General features: G+C 31.1%; 4 protein-coding genes across 7 annotated transcripts; 2 read left to right on the top strand and 2 right to left on the bottom strand.

Annotated features, from left to right (window-relative positions):
• Positions 1 to 91: 91 nt before the first annotated feature.
• Positions 92 to 1047, bottom strand: LOC117158089 (peptidyl-tRNA hydrolase 2, mitochondrial). The gene is made up of 4 exons (XM_033336630.2): positions 953 to 1047; positions 665 to 848; positions 394 to 573; positions 92 to 307 (listed from the first exon to the last, which is right to left on the bottom strand). The coding sequence occupies exons 2-4, from the start codon at positions 824 to 826 to the stop codon at positions 125 to 127; spliced, it is 525 nt and encodes a 174-aa protein (XP_033192521.1). The 5' UTR covers positions 827 to 848; positions 953 to 1047; the 3' UTR covers positions 92 to 124.
• A 428-nt stretch (positions 1048 to 1475) lies between these two features.
• Sbf (SET domain binding factor) lies at positions 1476 to 11178 on the top strand. 3 transcript variants are annotated; one of them, XM_033336624.2, is made up of 22 exons: positions 1477 to 1767; positions 2000 to 2140; positions 2485 to 2570; positions 2640 to 2927; positions 3007 to 3226; positions 3302 to 3543; positions 3623 to 3928; positions 4013 to 4190; positions 4265 to 4469; positions 4554 to 6155; positions 6224 to 6417; positions 6494 to 6892; positions 6966 to 7182; positions 7614 to 7815; positions 7892 to 8037; positions 8112 to 8957; positions 9028 to 9175; positions 9268 to 9413; positions 9492 to 9718; positions 9828 to 10034; positions 10102 to 10184; positions 10259 to 11178. In XM_033336624.2, the coding sequence occupies exons 2-22, from the start codon at positions 2041 to 2043 to the stop codon at positions 10349 to 10351; spliced, it is 6135 nt and encodes a 2044-aa protein (XP_033192515.2). In that variant the 5' UTR covers positions 1477 to 1767; positions 2000 to 2040; the 3' UTR covers positions 10352 to 11178. The 3 variants fall into 3 exon arrangements, with proteins under 3 accessions (XP_033192516.2, XP_033192515.2, XP_033192513.2); XM_033336625.2 differs by having other exon boundaries at positions 1476 to 2140; positions 6497 to 6892; XM_033336622.2 differs by having other exon boundaries at positions 1477 to 2140.
• Positions 11179 to 11375: 197 nt separating this feature from the next.
• On the top strand, positions 11376 to 17542 carry AP-1-2beta (adaptor protein complex 1/2, beta subunit). Of its 2 annotated transcripts, XM_033336656.2 has the most exons (12): positions 11376 to 11534; positions 11906 to 12069; positions 12675 to 12845; positions 14113 to 14139; positions 14240 to 14485; positions 14565 to 14825; positions 14913 to 15335; positions 15406 to 16090; positions 16165 to 16423; positions 16541 to 16892; positions 16970 to 17161; positions 17240 to 17542. In XM_033336656.2, the coding sequence occupies exons 2-12, from the start codon at positions 11962 to 11964 to the stop codon at positions 17312 to 17314; spliced, it is 2799 nt and encodes a 932-aa protein (XP_033192547.1). In that variant the 5' UTR covers positions 11376 to 11534; positions 11906 to 11961; the 3' UTR covers positions 17315 to 17542. The 2 variants fall into 2 exon arrangements, with proteins under 2 accessions (XP_033192547.1, XP_033192548.1); XM_033336657.2 differs by lacking the exon at positions 14113 to 14139.
• Positions 17543 to 18015: 473 nt separating this feature from the next.
• On the bottom strand, positions 18016 to 19060 carry RpS27 (ribosomal protein S27). The gene is made up of 2 exons (XM_033336661.2): positions 18916 to 19060; positions 18016 to 18365 (listed from the first exon to the last, which is right to left on the bottom strand). The coding sequence occupies exon 2, from the start codon at positions 18362 to 18364 to the stop codon at positions 18107 to 18109; it is 258 nt and encodes an 85-aa protein (XP_033192552.1). The 5' UTR covers position 18365; positions 18916 to 19060; the 3' UTR covers positions 18016 to 18106.
• Positions 19061 to 19099: the final 39 nt, after the last annotated feature.

Genomic DNA, 19099 nt, shown 5'->3' with positions numbered 1-19099 from the left:
TATTTAATTATCTTTTAGCATATGAATAAAAATCTAATAATGAAATTAGTAAATCATGAAGAACTGAATTTAAAAAAATATAAAAATACACTTAAAAATTAAGATACCTTTATTTTGTTCATTATTAAAACAATTTTAAATGACCAGTTACATTATCTATCATTTGAGCTGGACCTGGACCAATAGCACATACTGTTTTACTTCCTGGCTTTACTTGTGTGTGTCCAGCATCCTGTATTATATTTGCCAAAAGTCCTACAGTTCTAGCTTGTTTTGCTATTTCTTTCAAAGCATTCTCGCTATCCACCTAAGCATTTTTTTATTTACCAATAAGGATTTAACTTAAAGCAAATAATATTACATGTGAAATATATGTATAAGAAGTATATATACCTTAAGAGTAATTTTAGCTTGGCCACACTTTTCCCAAGCATATAAAAATTCAGGATACTTTGTGGCTGCCTTATAAGCTGCAACAGCAGCATGAGCACATTGTGCTGCAATTTTTCCTTTTCCCATTTTTAAATCAGTTCTAATAACTAAAACAAGCTTGTAATTATCTGCATACATTTGCTGAAAATAAAAACTATTATTTTTGTTTGTGTATTTATTAGATTAATTATAAAAAAATATAAATATATATACAAATTTTAATTTTACTTACCATATAATTTAAAGTTTCATTGCAATTATCATTAGAAGATTGCAATTTTTTTCTATTTATTACTGCTATTATTTTATATAAAGAATAACCTATTATTGCTGAAATTATAAATCCTACCTTTGCATCTGTAACGGTTTGCAAAAGTATTTGAGTAATATTCATCTTACTAAAATTTAGTAAAATTCTGTAACATTAAAAAATATTCAATCACACTATTAAAATTTATTTAATTCGTCACAAAGAATTTAATTTTTAAAAATAAATTAGATATAAAAGATAGATATTTACATCAAAGTAATTTTACGAAACGTATATATCCTTAGATTAACTTTTACTTTTGATATAAGCAAAACTTATATTGTTCCATGTGACAGCTTCTATAAGGTTAGGTATCATTTAAACATATACAATATAAATGTACATAGTACATCATACACATATAACTCTGATAGAAATTAATAATCTTTAAGTATAATTTGAGACATAAAGTATTATATTAAATTTAATTTTAACTCGTTTTTAAAGATATATAAAGTAACATATTTTTTAAATATCTACAATAAATTTTGAAAGAAAGTAATACAATATATGCATACACATATGCATGTGTAGAAATTTATATAACAATTTTTAATTAAATTAAAGAACATTCAGATTCATTTTTCTATTCAAAATATAAAATTATTTGATAAATTTAAAGAAGACATTATTATATACATATAGGGGTGTTATACATGTAACTGTTATGCAATAATTTCACTATGAACGCGCTATAAAGTAGCATGAAAGTAGCGCCTCTAATAATGCGAATGTTTTCAGATTTAAAGTATTCTCAGTGACCCAAGCAGAAGACAAAAAAAGTAAAATTAAATGGGAATTATAGCGCATTCGTCTCTTCGTTTGTATACCTGTGGCGCGTTTTGGTTCATACGCGGTTCAACAAACACCCAATGTGGCGCTTGAGTTTGGAAGGTTATGGATTAAAGCTTCGGGGTGTGGCATCATATTGTGTTTTATAAAATAAATAGAATATTGTATGCTCTTGTGATGACGGGTGAATTCATTTTCTAAACGTAACGAATGTGAAGTATCTCCTTTCAACGGTGCGTGCGATGCCTACAACATTTCAACCACCGCTTGAAATTTGTTTTTCGAGAAAATTTTTTAAATGTATTTACAACGATATCACGTTTTTGGTGCTTTACTCTGAAATTTGTGTTGTTTGAATGAAAAAATATAAATTCAAAAATGTTTATCATATTTTTCAATTAATTTGCATATTGATGCATATTTATGTGTAACGTTGACACAAGGTAGTTGATTGTTGCTTGATAGGATACGGTCCATGAAATCACGTGTATTAAAATCTACGTGGGATGTTGGGCGCTATCACCCCCACGAACCCCCACGAGTATACCGAAATGTCTCGGTTAGCCGACTACTTTGTTGTGGTCGGCTACGACCACGAAAAAGAGAGTAAGTTTTTATTTTTAACGAAAGTAAAAATATATCGATATTTTTATATACATGATTGTCAAACATTTAAGGTGTGTAACAATAAGTAATCTTAGCAAGTAAGCTTGTATAATAAAGTATATACACACACACATATATATATATATTTTGTATATCTTCAATAGCATAAATATTTAAAGATATTTACAGTAAATAATTTTTATTTGTGTGTTACGAATTATTGAAGTATTATTAATATTTTATATTGTTTAAGAAATTTAAATATTTGTACTACAAAGATATAATTTATCAAAGTACAATAACAAAAAAGTTGATATAATATGTAATTTTATTTATGTTTATAGGAGGGGGTATAAGTAATGGAATCATTTTACAAAGGTTTCCAGAAAAGGATTGGCCAGATACACCATTTATAGAAGGAATAGAATGGGTAAGACTTTTCTTTATTACATTTTTATTTCTTATAACTAATCTTTTCTCAATTAATTTTATTTTATAGTTTTGTCAACCACAGGGATGGGCTTTATCTACAGAAAGACAAGAACCACGATTTTTTGTATCTATTTTAACTGATATTGATGCAAATCGTCATTATTGTGCTTGTATGTGTTTCAATGAAACAGTGTCTATATTGCCAAGTAAGCCTGTAGATGAAGAAGAAGATCCTGTAGATGGTGATAGTCGTTCCTTGGTTAGAACAATACCCACAATAGCACATCACAGCATTATGTATGCACCTAAATGTCTGGTGCTGGTTTCCAGACTTGATTACATTGAAACTTTCAGAGTATGTGACATTTTGCCTAGTTTGAGACTATGATCATATTTCTATATGTAATAATAATATTTTTATATTGTTGCTTCAGAATTGCCTTGGTATTATATACACAGTATATGTAGAAAATCTCGGAATACCATTAGAAACTTTGGTAGGAAACATATTAGGTTGTATACAAGTACCACCTGCTGGTGGACCACAAGTAAGATTTAGCATTGGTGCAGGTGATCGTCAAGCACTTCAGCCTCCAATTAGTCCTTCCCTTCCAATAACACACAGTAGTGTAAATCTTTTATTTCAACAACTAGGTAAGTGTAAAACAGCTATTATTACAAATATGTTCTTGTTTATACTTTTCATTAAAATATAGTTATATTTTATAGGAATTCGTAATGTACTAGTATTGTTCTGTGCTGTTATGACAGAACATAAAATACTTTTTCATTCTGCAAGTTATTCACGATTAACTGAAGGATGTCGTGCGCTTACTGCACTAATGTATCCATTTAGATACACGCATGTTTACATTCCTCTTCTACCAGCAGCTTTAGTTGAAGTACTCAGTACACCTACTCCATTTATCATGGGTGTACATAGTTCATTGAAACATGAAGTTGCAGAACTTGTAAGATGTTCAATAGAATTATATAATATGTTTTATTTTATTATAACGATTTTTTATTAAATGTTAAATTCTTTTGCAGATGGATGTAATAGTCGCTGATTTGGATGGAGGTTCTATTATGGTTCCAGATGGAGTAGCACTTCCATTACTTCCAGAACCACTTCTATCACAAACACAAGATGCATTATCTTTAGTATTACAACCAGAATTAGCTTGTGCAGATTATGCTTTTCCACCACTTGCAACAAGAGCTCCTCACTCTCCTATGTTAGATAAAGAATTACGGGCAGTTTTTATGAGAACTTTTGCTCAATTATTGCAAGGATATAGGAGCTGCCTGACATTAATAAGAATTCATCCAAAGCCTGTCATAACATTTCATAAGGTCTTTATATTATTATTGGTTCTATCCACTTTATAGTGTTTAAAAATAAAAGGGAAACATATAAATTGTATTTCTTATTTCTAGGCAGCTTTTCTTGGAGAACGTGGCTTAACGGATTGTGACTTTACAACCAGAGTTCTGGATTGCATGTTTTTTACTTCCTTTATTGCAGAAAGGGGACCACCGTGGAGGCCTTGTGATGTGTGGGACGAATTGTATAATAATTTAAGTGATCAGTTAAAACAGGAAGCACAAGATCATAGTAAGTAACAGTAACAAAACATATAATTAATAATGATAAAGTATTATATACAATAAATATCATTTCGATATTAGGGCTTATTTTAACACATATTCAAGAATTAGCACAACAATTGTACACAAATGAAAATCCAAATCCTCAACCATATGTACAAAAAATTTTAAAACCACCTGAAGGAGCATTTGCTAGGATACATCAGCCGCTTTTACCGCGCATTAATCCAGAACAAGTTCAAGCAATTATAGATGAGGGTCTTGCCAAAAATAATCTTAAAGTTAGGTTAGTATTAGAAATAATATTGATATATTTTTATATATGTATCATGACTATATTTTATACTTATATTGAACATTTTGTGTATAGATTATCGTCATTAAGGCCATCACAGCCTCGTATTGTACCTATGGGTCCACATATTTCATTTGTTCATGATACTAGACATTTGGTTAGCAATTCTGCACGTAGACTGGAAGTTCTGCGTAACTGTATAAATTGTATATTTGAGAATAAAATATCTGATGCCCGTAAAACGTTCCCAGCTGTTTTAAGAGCTTTGAAAAGCAAAGCTGCTCGTTTAGCGCTTTGCATGGAATTATCACAGCATGTTGTTGGAAACAAAGCCATGCTAGAACATCAACAATTTGATCTTGTAGTCCGGTTAATGAATTGTGCATTGCAAGATGATTCATCCATGGATGAGCACGGAGTTGCTGCTGCACTTCTTCCCCTTGCTACAGCATTTTGTAGAAAACTTTGCACAGGAGTAATTCAATTTGCTTACACCTGTATTCAAGAACATCCTGTATGGCAAAATCAACAATTTTGGGAAGATGCTTTTTATTTGGACGTTCAAAAAGATATTAAACGTTTATATCTCCCTGGTGAAAATTCTCCACCACGGCTTATAAATGATGGTATCTTAAGTCCTATTAGTCCACGTGATGGCAAGGAATTTCCATTTCGCGATCGGTATTCAATTTATCAAATTCAAGAACCATCGGCTCTTGAAATAGCTGCTGAACAAATGAGGATTTGGCCAACAATAGATCCAGAGAAACAAAAGGAACTTACTGCAAGTGAAGAAAGTACCATGTATAGTCAAGCAATTCATTATGCAAATAGGATGGTTTATTTATTGGTTCCGTTAGATATAGGGGCTAAGACTCATCGTCAAGATAATATTTATGATGATGAAAGAGCAAGTAATAGTATTACAAATAGTGTAGCAAGCGATAGTGGTGATGCAGAGTCTGGTTTTGAAGAAACTGATCCCGGAGAAACTGGTAGTGCTGTTATTCGAATGGTATCACGATTTGTAGATCGTGTTTGTACTGAAGGAGGTGTAAGTGCTGAACATGTTAGATGCCTACATCAAATGGTTCCTGGTGTTGTTCATATGCATATTGAAACTCTTGAAGCTATACATAGAGAAAGCAAAAGATTACCTCCTATTCAGAAACCTAAAATTTTGACACCTAATATGTTACCTGGTGAAGAAGTTATTATGGATGGTTTGCGTGTTTATCTTTTACCAGATGGGAGGGAAGAGAGTTCTGCAGGGTTACCAAAGATACCACCACTCTTACCAGCAGAAGGCGCAATTTTCCTTACTAATTATAGAATTGTATTTAAAGGAATACCTTGTGATCCATTTGCTTGTGAACAATTAGTAGTTCGTGCTTTTCCTGTAACATCTTTAACTAAAGAGAAACGAGTTGCGGTGCAACATTTAGCACATTTAGATCAATGTTTGCAAGAAGGTCTTCAGTTGCGATCATGTACTTTTCAATTGATAAAGTTAGCCTTCGATGAAGAAGTTACACCTGAGAATATTGAGACTTTAAGAAAATTAGTTCATAAAGCTCGGTATCCACCACACATTTTTCATCATTTTGCTTTCAATGGACAAGTATTAGTTACTCAGACTGCACATCACAAAGGAAAAGAAAAGAATGCTACTCTTAAGTAAGTAATTTCTTATTTAACTTTTTTTATGTTTATCATTTATCACAATAAAATGATTTTTCTTTTAGAGGGTTTGCTAAGAAAACACTTTTAAAGACTGCACGTAAAGCTGGTTTTAAACCAAAGCAGTCATCTAAAAGACAAAAATACGTCTTGCCAAATATGAACATGATTACTAATAATAAGTACATGACATCACCTGGTCGAATGAGTTTACCAGTTACAGATAATAATGATTTAAGTCATGATGACGATCTTAGTGGTAAGTTAAACGTTTAATATTACTGATATTCCAATAATTCTCAGTCTATTTACCATTTTATATACCATCCTTACAGTAGATGATTTTGAAATTCCTGGTATTGTAACTCAACCACCAACTGATGCTAAAACCTTAGAACGATTATCGGAACGTAGTTATGTCAGAGATTGGTATCGATTAGGATTGTATTCAAATGGGCCACACAATAATCGTAGAAATGAACCATTTCGATTATCTTCTGTGAATTGTGCCTATATGATTTGCAGAAGTTATCCTGCACTTCTTATAGTTCCCTCATCAGTATCAGATGAAAGTATTCGTAGATTTTGTCGACTTTATAGACATAATAGAATACCTGCTGTCACATGGAGGCACCCAAGAACAAAAGCACTTTTAATTAGAGGTGCTGGTTATCATGGGAAAGGTGTCATGGGTATGCTGAAAGCTCATCCAGCATCTGCTGGTAATTTAAAAGGTATCTGTTAAGAAAGTGTTTTGAAATGTGTAATTTTTTATAATATTCTTAAATATTTGTTTTATATTCTTAGCAACATCATCAGAAACCACATCATCTTTAGAGCAAGAAAAATATATTATGGCTCTTGTAGCTGCTACTCCGTTATCTGCGCTAAGACAAGGTTCTGCATGGGGAATGTCTGATAGTTCTCTTAGTATTGATTCTTTATTGTTAGCTGCTGAAGATCGCAATGCTACACCCGAACAATCACGACGAAATCCATTTAATAAAGCTATTGGAACATTAAGGTATATACATATATAGCTTTGGGGTCACACTATAGCGCTAAAAACCAAACCCCACTGTGGCGGAAGGTTGTCGCTACCAGATGAAAAGAGAGTTGTGCGTTTCGTCCCGGGACTACCGGTGGACTCGTCAGTAAGACTATGCCCGGTAGTCCCTGCCTTAGACGTAGAGGGAGTCTCGCTAGGTGCGGTATTTGTATCATTCGCTCGTATATTCGATCGCTAGCGAGATAGACAAACTCGTTGTTGTCGTAGCCCTCTCGTGTTGACGGTTGGTACCCGCGGATCGCCCGGGAGATGTTGTGCCGCGTTGATGCCTCGACCTGTCGGCGTCCTATTGATACCGATCCGCCACACATATATATACCTTTTAATTAAAATTTTATGAAATCAATAAAAGATTGGTTAATTAATATATGTGTTATTCTTTACAGTTCATCAGGAGGTAAAGGACCTAAGAATTTTGGTCGTTGGGGTTCATTAAAAGATAAGAGACATAATTCCCAAGTTTCTTTAACTTCAGTTCATCAACGTGGAACTGTTAGACATTCTGCAGATTCAGACAGTGGTACTGAATGCGTTCATACTTTCCAACGTGCTGCATTATATATTCTTGGTGAAAAAGCTCATATGAAAGTAAGATAATTTTAAATTAAATTTTTTTAGTTGCATATGATGTAATTTCACAAAATTAATCGTTTGAATGCAATAGGGTGTTAAAGCGGAATCAGCACCAAAAACAGACTTTATTCCAGTGGAATATTACGATGTAAGACATACCAAAGCTGCATTTAAGAAACTTATGCGAGCATGTGTTCCTAGCTCTCCAAATGTAGAACCTGACCAAAGTTTTTATAAGTATGTATAATCTATTTAGAGAAAATATGATTTCATTAGATATAATTTCTGATAAATAATATTCGAAATTTTAGATTAATTGAAAGTTCAGAATGGTTACAACAACTTCAAAATTTAATGCAATTAGCTGGTGCTGTAATAGATTTAATGGATGTTCAAGGCTCATCAGTAGCTGTTTGTTTAGAGGAAGGTTGGGATACCACAGCAACAGTGTGTTCTGTTGCTCAAGTATGTCTTGACCCACACTATAGAACTATCGAGGGTTTTCGAACTTTAATCGAGAAGGAATGGCTCGGATTCGGACATAGATTTGGCCACAGAAGTAATCTTGCAGCAAATTCTCAAACAACAAATTTTACGCCCACTTTTCTTCAATTTCTTGATATAGTGCATCAAATTCAAAAGCAATTTCCATTAGCATTTGAATTCAACGAATATTACCTAAAATTCTTAGTATATCATTCGGTTTCTTGCCGTTTTCGTACATTTTTATTGGACTGCGAATTCGATAGAGTGGAATGTGGCATTACTGCTGTTGAAGACAAAAGGGGATCATTGACAAGTCATCATAAAGGTGTAGATACAGGTAGTGATGACGAAACAATTTATCCTGGAGGTAGATTAGCAGGGACAAATACAGGATGCAATCTCGGTCAAAGCATATTTGATTACATCGAAAAACAACACGCACGGTGTCCCTTGTTTTATAATTTCATGTATACTCCCAATACTGAAAACATGGTATTAAGACCCGTATCGCATTTGCCAAATCTTGATATTTGGCAATATTATTTAGAAGAAGAACTGGCTCATGGACCTGCATATGACTTAGAAGTATTACAACAAGATTCCCAACAAGAAGAAGAAGCAGAAGCTGCTGATGGTGTAGTTAAAAGTAATCGCAAAGTAGTTACACAAGGGTAAGATTAAATTTATGTTATATTTTCCTTTCTTTTCGAATTATACTATTTATATTATGATGTATTATAGGTATGATGGTGTAAGTTCAATGGTACCCGATCAATTTTCTCATCTTTTAGAAGAGATACATAGATTAGAAACTGAATTGGGTCATTTACCTCAAAAATGGAAAGTTCTTTGGGACAAACTTGAACTGCCAAATACAGATTCACTTGCTGTTAGTAACAAACACTGTAACTATTTAAAAATGATGTACTCATCTATGGATATATGATGTAAAAATGATAACATCTTTTATTCTATAAATAGAGACACGCATCATTTAGCACTGCATTAGTCAGATATCACGGTCGGTTGATTCATAAACGTTCTACATTAGAACTACTTTTAAGAGGCAAACTTGCTAGTGGAAGTACTTCTGGAAATGATGGTTCCGTTTATGCACATCCCCATAGGTAATTTTTATAATCATAAAGCTTTCTTTAAAATGAAATAACTAAATGCTGAATAACTTTACATTCTCGTTTTTAAAGGTTTGAACGATTAGATTCAGCTACACCAACTCACTGTGATGCTTGTTCTGGCGTATTGTGGGGGCCAGTAAAAGCTGGTTTACGATGTGTAGACTGTGGCCATGTATGTCATGACAAGTGTGCTGATGCAGTACCAAAAAATTGTACAAAATATAAGGCAGTAACTGATAATTTACAAACACATACACTTACGCGAAGTGGTGGTGATAATGGAAGCGTAAATTCAAGTACGAATATTACATTATGGCTTTATAAACTTTTCTTGTAAACTATGATTATATGATTGAGCAATGTTATGTATTATTTTATTTAATGATATTAACAATTCACATCTAGGTGTTACTACAATACAAACCTCTTCACAACAATATTACGAACAATTCTCTAGTAATGTTGCTGAAAATAGAACTCATGAAGGTTACCTTTATAAACGAGGTGCTTTGCTTAAAGGCTGGAAACAGAGGTGGTTCGTATTAGATTCTATAAAACATCAACTAAGGTATTATGATGCCATGGAAGATTCTCATTGTAAAGGATATATAGGTATGTAGAAAATAATTCAAAATTGGAATGCTACAGTATAAATTTATAAATATTTATAATTTTACAGATCTAGCTGAAGTAGTTTCTGTAACTCCAGCTCAACCAATGCCAGGGCCACCAAAGAAAACAGATGATAAATCATTCTTTGATGTAAATGTCTCATTTTGTATCATTTATTATATTTTCAAAAATGAAATTTCTATTATATGTCTTTATATTTGCAGCTTCGTACAAACAGACGAACATATAACTTTTGTGCTGGCGACGCAGCAACTGCGCAAGAATGGATCGAGAAAGTCCAAGCGTGCTTACAATAGCTTGATTATAACTCTAATTTAAATTGTGCAAGTGACTGATAGATTAAAACAGATTTTAATTTTGTTACATACAATTGTATAGTCTAATAGTACGTATTATAGACTGCAGTAATTTGCTTTAAATATTTTGAATCCAACAATCGTTGGAATGAACAGTATCATAAATTGAATGTGATGTACTCATATCCTTGACATAGCATTATTATATAAATGTATATTGTAACTATATATAATTACGTTAAGTTTTAATTATTTCAGCTGGAAGATAAAAGATCATAACATACTCAATTAAACGTTACATTTTTTATTTTGTTTATTATGTTTTTAATTTTAGATAGATATATATAGAACAGAAAATATGTTAAAATATTAGATGAAGTACCTATTCTGCGAATTATTGTTAGTATAATTACAGTTATAATTGGAAAAGTTACGACCTTGCTTGTTAAAGAATAGAACGCGAATTAAAATAAGAACATGTTTTTTTTTTTAAATCTCATGTAGTATTTGTTTAGTAATTCTGCTATGTTTATTAGTAAAATTAAAAGAAGTCCCTGTATCTTTAATTTTTAGTTGAAATTATTCTCGCATTTATAGCACTTTTTATATGAAATATATAATCTTCTTTATGCTCGCGTTGCACATACCACGAATAGATTTTCAGATAAACGGAATGTTTAAATTTAATAAAAGAAACAAATTACGTACTTGCAATTCATTTGATACTTTGTTCATATTGTTATGAATTTTAAATATATATTCAAAAGTAGTGTTTCAAATTTTGTAATAATGGGGATTAAAATAAAAATTGCTTCATATTTATTAAAGCGTCTTTGTTCGAAGAACAACTTACTTTTATTTCAAATTTATACATTTTCCAAATAAAAAATCAATTTATAATCTATTAGTTCTTGTTACATACAGAAAAAGTAAAGTCGTTACTTATATACAAGGTAGTCTATGGTTTAAGACTATAGGATGAAACCACGCCGCGTACATATACGACCGTGTCTCCCACCACAAAAGGTCTGACAAATCATCGGATCTGTGTTACGTATTACATATACGAACGTGATCGTGAGAGTTTTTACTCCATGATTGGAGGGCGTTTTGCTCGTAGAATTGTCAATGTTCTGTCAGTGGATAATTTCTCATATATTTTCGATTGCTTAAAATAGTTAAGGTATTTTAAAAGGAAATATTCTGTTAGTAACATTTCTTAGTAATCGTACCAATTGTCGTAAATGTTAATGATTAGAATTTCATAAACCTCGTAAAACGAAAGCATATAGAAAATAAGGGTGTACAAGATTTTTAATTATGGATCGTTATTATATGGTAGTTTATATATTTTTTATAAAAATATAAAGAATACTTTGATTTTTTATTGAAGGTGACAAAATTCTAAATATCTCATATAGTTAGTTTAGTAGAATGCTACTATATATACATATATCTTGAACATTGATCCAAGCTATGGTTTGCTATATTGAATCCTTATTTAATTTTCACACGATATTATTGCATTCGCAGTACATCGCTATTTGTTTTCAGAGTGTTGATTTAATTATCAGCAATATTATTGTGGAAAGCTCTTTCAAAAATCTAAAATGACAGATTCAAAATATTTCACTACTACTAAGAAGGGGGAGATATTTGAACTTAAATCAGAGTTGAACAATGACAAAAAGGAAAAAAAGAAAGAAGCTGTGAAAAAGGTGAGTTAATTTATTGTTAAAATGTCCTAATTATTCATAATTTTCTATAAAATGGAAATAAGTTACAAGCAATAACAAAACATATGACAATTTGATATTTTTTCAATTAAACGTTTATATTTCATGAATAGTTGAGTAGTTTTATGCAGCATTGGTATGCTTTTAAAAGGCAATATATTTTTATAAAAGGTAAGTCATAAAAATCATTGTTAATATCAAAATATTTTGCTTTAGACATTTATAAGTTATAAACATACAATTTTTTTTGGTAAATCTGTTTCATGCTGACCAAAGAAAAGGATGAAGTAAAAGCATACAATAATTTCTCAAATTTGAGAAATTTTAATAATACTATAGTATATGCATTACATTAGACAGTACATTTTAGGCATCTTCTTTCTACAAGAACACAAATCTACAATGAATTGTTTGAAATATTCATTTTTATTAAATTAAGCATAAATTATAGTGGTATCTTTACTTAATTAATAGTAATATTATTTTAACAATTAATCACAGTCAGTATAGTTATTTTCAACTTTATTGTGAATATTTTTTTATTACTTATTTATTACTTATTCAAATATAATATTAATTATGTTTAGGTAATTGCATCCATGACAGTGGGTAAAGATGTATCAGCACTTTTCCCTGACGTGGTCAACTGTATGCAAACAGATAACTTAGAACTCAAAAAGCTAGTGTATTTGTACCTGATGAATTATGCCAAAAGTCAACCAGATATGGCCATTATGGCTGTCAACACATTTGTTAAGGTAATGTAGCTTAAAAACTTAATAAATACTTACTATGTTTTATTAATGCACTTTTACCCTCTATATATTTTAATGACACTTGGATGATGTTGAGAGTCTCTGTCTGCAAAGAGGCAAGCTGGAAAAACTTTGTGTAGTAATTCTTTTTAAGTTCTAAAAATTTTTCAAGTAAATTTGACATTAATTTTGCAGCCTGCCTCACATCATGTACAGACCGTGCTTTGCAAATTACATCAGTTTGCACAGAGCTGTCTGCGTTATGGGACGGAATGTATTATTTCTTTTTCTTAATGAATTGCTTATTTTTCAAAGGGCACGAGACTGGAATTTGGCTGAATGAAATATGGCACTCATCTTAAATATCTTAAATTACATAAGAATATATTAATAATCTTTTTATTGGTTTGTGAGTTGTTACCACCAAATTCCAGTATTTTTCTTCAGTTAAGCATTGAAAATAGGAATGGAATTATAACAGTTGTAATATTTAGCAAAATTATTAAAAAATTCACTGAAGGAGCTCACAATATATGTGTTAGTTTTTTTTAATATTAATGCACTAATATATTTTATGCTGATTTTCAAAATTGAGCATGGAACTTTTTCTACAAGCCATAAAAATGTTATTTATATTTAAACAGCTTATAGAAAAGTTGTATAATAACACAGCTATATATAATTATATTTAGGACTTAATTGGTCTTACAAGAAGATTAGATGTAAAATAATCTCAATAGTAGAATCAAAAATTTATTTTTTAGATATAATGTTTACCGTGTAAACAGCATGAATAAACCAGTTCCTTAAATGTCCATTTTATATGTATGACTGCATTATAAATTGCTGCTTGTATGCAGTGCATATATTTACACTATCTGCACGCAAAGTGTTTTGTTCTTTATACAAAATTTTAATCTTCATTGATAAATGTAATCAGTGTTAAAATTAATATTTCATAATGCAATTACTATGAACACTTTGATGTATACATTCTTAAATGTTTGAATAAATATCATGTAACATATTCTTATGTGCATGACACTGAACTCTCTTAATGTGAAATTTATAATTTAATCTTAATTTATAAATCGCTATAAAAAGTAAAGAACTATAAACAGAAAAATCTTAAGATGAATATCTCGTGCTCTTTAAAAAATGATCAGTTCTGCATCATATTACATTAAATGGTTGATAAGTATAATATTTAACAATTAATCAAAATGGTGACGGTGACCAATTTGACCTTTTTCGTTCTGACACGCAAAAGGAGCTAGCGACATCTCCGATGACAAAGGTACCATACCACTTTCTACTTCGTTAAAATTCATGGGTTGAGATAGATAGCCACTGCTGTGACTAGACTTGAATCCCTGGCTTGCCCGATTTTTGCGCAGGATTGCGAGGACCCAAATCCGTTGATCCGAGCATTAGCAGTTCGCACAATGGGTTGTATACGCGTGGACAAGATTACTGAGTACCTCTGTGAACCACTGCGAAAATGCCTGAAGGATGAGGATCCATATGTTCGTAAAACTGCAGCTGTTTGCGTAGCCAAGCTTTACGATATTAACGCAGCATTAGTTGAAGATCAAGGCTTTCTGGATCAATTAAAAGATCTTCTGTCTGATAGTAATCCCATGGTAAATAACTTAAATTTATTTCTCACTTAGTATCAACATAAAAATCATTATTTATTATTCCATTCAATTTTTATATTAGGTTGTTGCAAATGCAGTAGCTGCTTTATCTGAAATTAACGAAGCAAGTCCTAGTGGACAACCTCTAGTTGAAATGAATGCACAGACTATTAATAAATTATTAACAGCACTCAATGAATGTACAGAATGGGGTCAAGTTTTTATTTTAGACTCCCTTGCAAATTACTCACCAAAAGATGATCGTGAAGCACAAAGCATTTGTGAACGTATTACTCCTCGTTTAGCTCATGCTAATGCAGCAGTTGTTCTATCTGCTGTTAAGGTGTATATTTAGTGAAAAATTAATATTTATAGTTAACATTAGAAATGATTATTTCATTCTTTAAAAATAGGTTCTTTTCTTATATAGGTACTAATGAAATTAATAGAAATGTTACAATCAGAATCTGATTTTGTTGGCACATTAACAAAAAAATTAGCTCCACCCCTGGTAACTTTACTTAGCTCTGAACCCGAGGTGCAATATGTAGCATTGCGAAATATAAACCTTATTGTACAAAAACGTCCAGATATTTTAAAACATGAAATGAAAGTTTTCTTTGTTAAATATAACGATCCTATTTATGTTAAACTTGAAAAGTTAGACATTATGATTCGTTTAGCTTCCCAAGCTAATATAGCTCAGGTTTTATCTGAACTGAAAGAATATGCTACAGAAGTTGATGTGGATTTTGTACGAAAAGCTGTGAGAGCTATTGGTCGTTGTGCCATTAAAGTTGAACCATCCGCTGAACGATGTGTTTCAACTCTTTTAGATCTCATACAAACAAAGGTATTTCAAAATATACTTAAAACAATAATTATTAGTTTGGATGTTCTTATACATATTTTTGTTGTATTAGGTAAATTATGTTGTTCAAGAAGCAATTGTTGTTATAAAAGACATTTTCCGGAAATATCCAAACAAGTACGAAAGTATTATTTCAACTCTTTGTGAAAATTTGGATACACTTGATGAACCTGAGGCGCGCGCATCTATGATATGGATTATTGGAGAATATGCAGAACGTATTGATAATGCAGATGAATTACTTGAAAGTTTCTTAGAAGGATTCCATGATGAAAATACACAAGTTCAATTGCAACTACTCACAGCAATTGTTAAATTGTTCCTTAAAAGACCTACGGATACTCAAGAACTAGTTCAACAAGTTCTTAGTTTAGCGACTCAAGATTCTGATAATCCTGATTTACGAGATCGAGGATTTATTTATTGGCGATTACTTAGTACAGATCCAGCAGCTGCCAAAGAAGTTGTACTTGCTGAGAAGCCTCTTATTTCAGAAGAAACTGACTTGTTAGAACCAACACTACTGGATGAATTAATATGCCATATTTCAAGTTTAGCTTCTGTATATCATAAACCACCTACTGCTTTCGTTGAAGGTAGAGCAGCAGGTACTAGGAGATCATTGCCTGCTAGAAGTAATTCAAGTGAAGATTCAACTCAACATAGTGCACAACCTCATGCTCAAGTTATTCCTGCTCAAGATTCTTTAATAGGCGATCTTCTTAGTATGGATATTGGTACACAAAACTTTTATTGCTTACTAGTATTTCCATTGACCTTATAAATCGTGTTACATTAAATTGTGTTGTAGGTGGTTCAACTATGGTCACTCCAACACCAGCTCCTCAATCAGGATTGGGTTTAGACTTATTAGGAAGTGGCTTAGATGGAATTTTGGGTGGGACTGATGCTGGAAGTAGTGCACCTGTTGTGTCTCAAACTACTACTGGACTTCTTGGTGACATATTTGGTTTTAATCAAGGTCCCACTTCTTATACAGCACCTAAAGTTAATTGGTTACCTGCTGAAAAAGGCAAAGGATTTGACATATGGGGAACATTCTCAAGGAAGTAAGTACAAAAGACATAAATATTTATTTATTTATTATATATATTTTTATTTATTTTATAATGAGAGTAAGACTAATATGTTATAATAAAAATTTATTTTTATTTATTCTACAATAGAAATGGACAAATTAGTATGGATATGACATTTACAAATAAAGCAATGCAACCTATGGGTTGTTTTGCAATACAATTAAACAAAAACAGTTTTGGTTTAATACCAGCTGCATCATTGCAAGTACCAAGTCCTTTAAATCCTGGTGCTAGTATAGATACTAGTGTAGTATTATCTACTGCTGGTGCAGTGCAACGAATGGATCCTTTGAATAATCTTCAAGTCGCAATAAAAAATAATATTGATGTGTTTTATTTTGCTTGTATTGTTCCCATGAATGTATATTTTGCAGAAGATGGACAATTAGATAAAAGAGTATTTCTTAGTACATGGAAAGATATACCAGCACAGAATGAGGTATTAGTTTCCTTATCTATATTGTCATTAAATTCTCTAGCACTTTTTAAATAAGTGGAAACATTTAAATATTTCAGGTACAATACACATTAAAAGGAGTAATGCTGACGGCAGATCAAGTTGTACAAAAAATGCAACAGAATAATGTATTTACAATTGCTAAAAGAAATGTTGAAGGGCAAGATATGTTATATCAATCTCTTAAATTAACAAATGCTGTTTGGGTATTAAATGAATTGAAAATTCAACCAGGAAATCCTGATGTTACTGTAAGTTAAAACCTAGATCTAAATTTTTGTAGTTTTTATCTTTTAAAATGTTTAATAATCAACTTATTTCAATTACAGTTATCTTTGAAGTCTCGTTCGGTAGAAGTGGCACCAGGCATATTTCAAGCGTATAATGCAATCCTGCATTCTTAAATAGTAAATTAAACCATTTGACATTAAGTTATATCATATTTCACGCCTTAATCCAATAATTTGTTTATATAAATCATTTTTATGTATTATTGCATATAACTTATCCAGCTAGAAGTTATTAAAAATATTTGTTCGTATTTTATCATAAATAACAAATTTAATATACTGTTAAACTTATCATAAATGGATGTAACTCAAAATATTAAAAAATTGTGTTAATTACCTATATTTATCGCATTTTCTATATAAAGAAGGGGACGGGCGAAATGTATTTTATATACAGGGTGGTTGGTAACTAGTGGTACAAATGGAAAGGGGGTGATTCTACGCGAAAAAAGAAGTCAAAAATATAGGATAAAAATTTTTTTTTTTCTTTTAAATTTTTCCATCGAGACAACGATCTACAGTGAGATCCGTTATAACGAGACGTGATAAAGTGCACGCGTGCCGAGCGAAAATTCAAAATCGATTTTCTTGAAAACAAAGCCTCAAACGAAAAATTTTTATTCTATATTTTCAACTTCTTTTTTCGCGTAGAATCACCCCTTTTCCGCTTGTACCACCAGTTACCAACCACCCTGTATAACTAAGCTCACTCTTTTTCTTTTAAACTATATGCTTCAGCTTCAAAATTATTGAAGAATAAGATTGTTTTACAGTTCTTATCACAAACAAAGCTGGGATATAATAAATAAAATTAATTTTGTTAATTTTTACAATAATTCTGTTTATTTATTGAATATAAAGAGAAATGTCTGTGTATATCATTATGTTGCCTTAATTGTGGTTACATTAACATTGGACCTTTCTCCTAAATGAGCAACCTTCTGTTAAACGTGCTTTGCCACCTGTAGATGTGCATAATATTGTACGACATCCATCACATTCTACCGATCTCTGTGCATGTGAAAAGATGGTTTTGATGGCATAACATCCAGGGCATTTCACATCCATAAAATAACTATTTGGTTTTTGTACAAGTCTTTTTAACTTGTGCTTCCTTTTCTCTTCAGCTGGACTTGGATGAAGAAAATCTTTAGCAAGAGGCATTCTGCAAAAGAATTAAGTTATTATAAAATATAAATTTTAGATTATTTTTTAGATTTATATTATCAAATAAAATGTTCTATGGTACTTTCACGATATGGTGCAATACAATAAATAATTATATTTTGATTTGAAATTTATATGTCTTCAATTTTTAAATAAAAACTAGATTTAACTTGAAAATATAAATATCATGTACTCTATGAAACTTTACTTGTTGGTATTTAGATGCTATATGACAAGTTACAGGATATAATATACACATTCTAGTACTGTTTACCAACGTTTATCTGACATATAATTTCAGTTTAATTTTAACAATCTTTAATTTAATCTATAGACAGCAAGTGAAAAATTTAAACAATTAATATTAAATTATACTATATTCGTTACTCCATTTATATTTAAATAGTTACAATGAATATTATCAGTATGCGAATTGATGCTACATAAGTGTACATACTAATATAATAAAATAAAGTAAAAGTAAATGATTCCTTCTGTTATACCCATATAGAATATAATTTAATATTTAGTCTGACACCCTTACTTACGTAATTACTTTCGTACTTCGCTTTAAATTCAATAATCACACTCTTCACCACGTGTTTCTGCAACAACGTTATGAACTGAAAAGGACACGGACCGACTGATTTTACACGAGCAAATTCCCTATTAATGATTTACTGTTGCCAACTAATTAAATTTATATTACTCAGTCGTAAAAGAAACTAAAAG

The sequence above is a fragment of the Bombus vancouverensis genome, chromosome 6, assembly GCF_051014615.1.
Source record: "Bombus vancouverensis nearcticus chromosome 6, iyBomVanc1_principal, whole genome shotgun sequence".
Lineage (NCBI taxonomy): Eukaryota > Metazoa > Arthropoda > Insecta > Hymenoptera > Apidae > Bombus > Bombus vancouverensis.
This window is presented reverse-complemented; position numbering and strand designations above follow the sequence as displayed.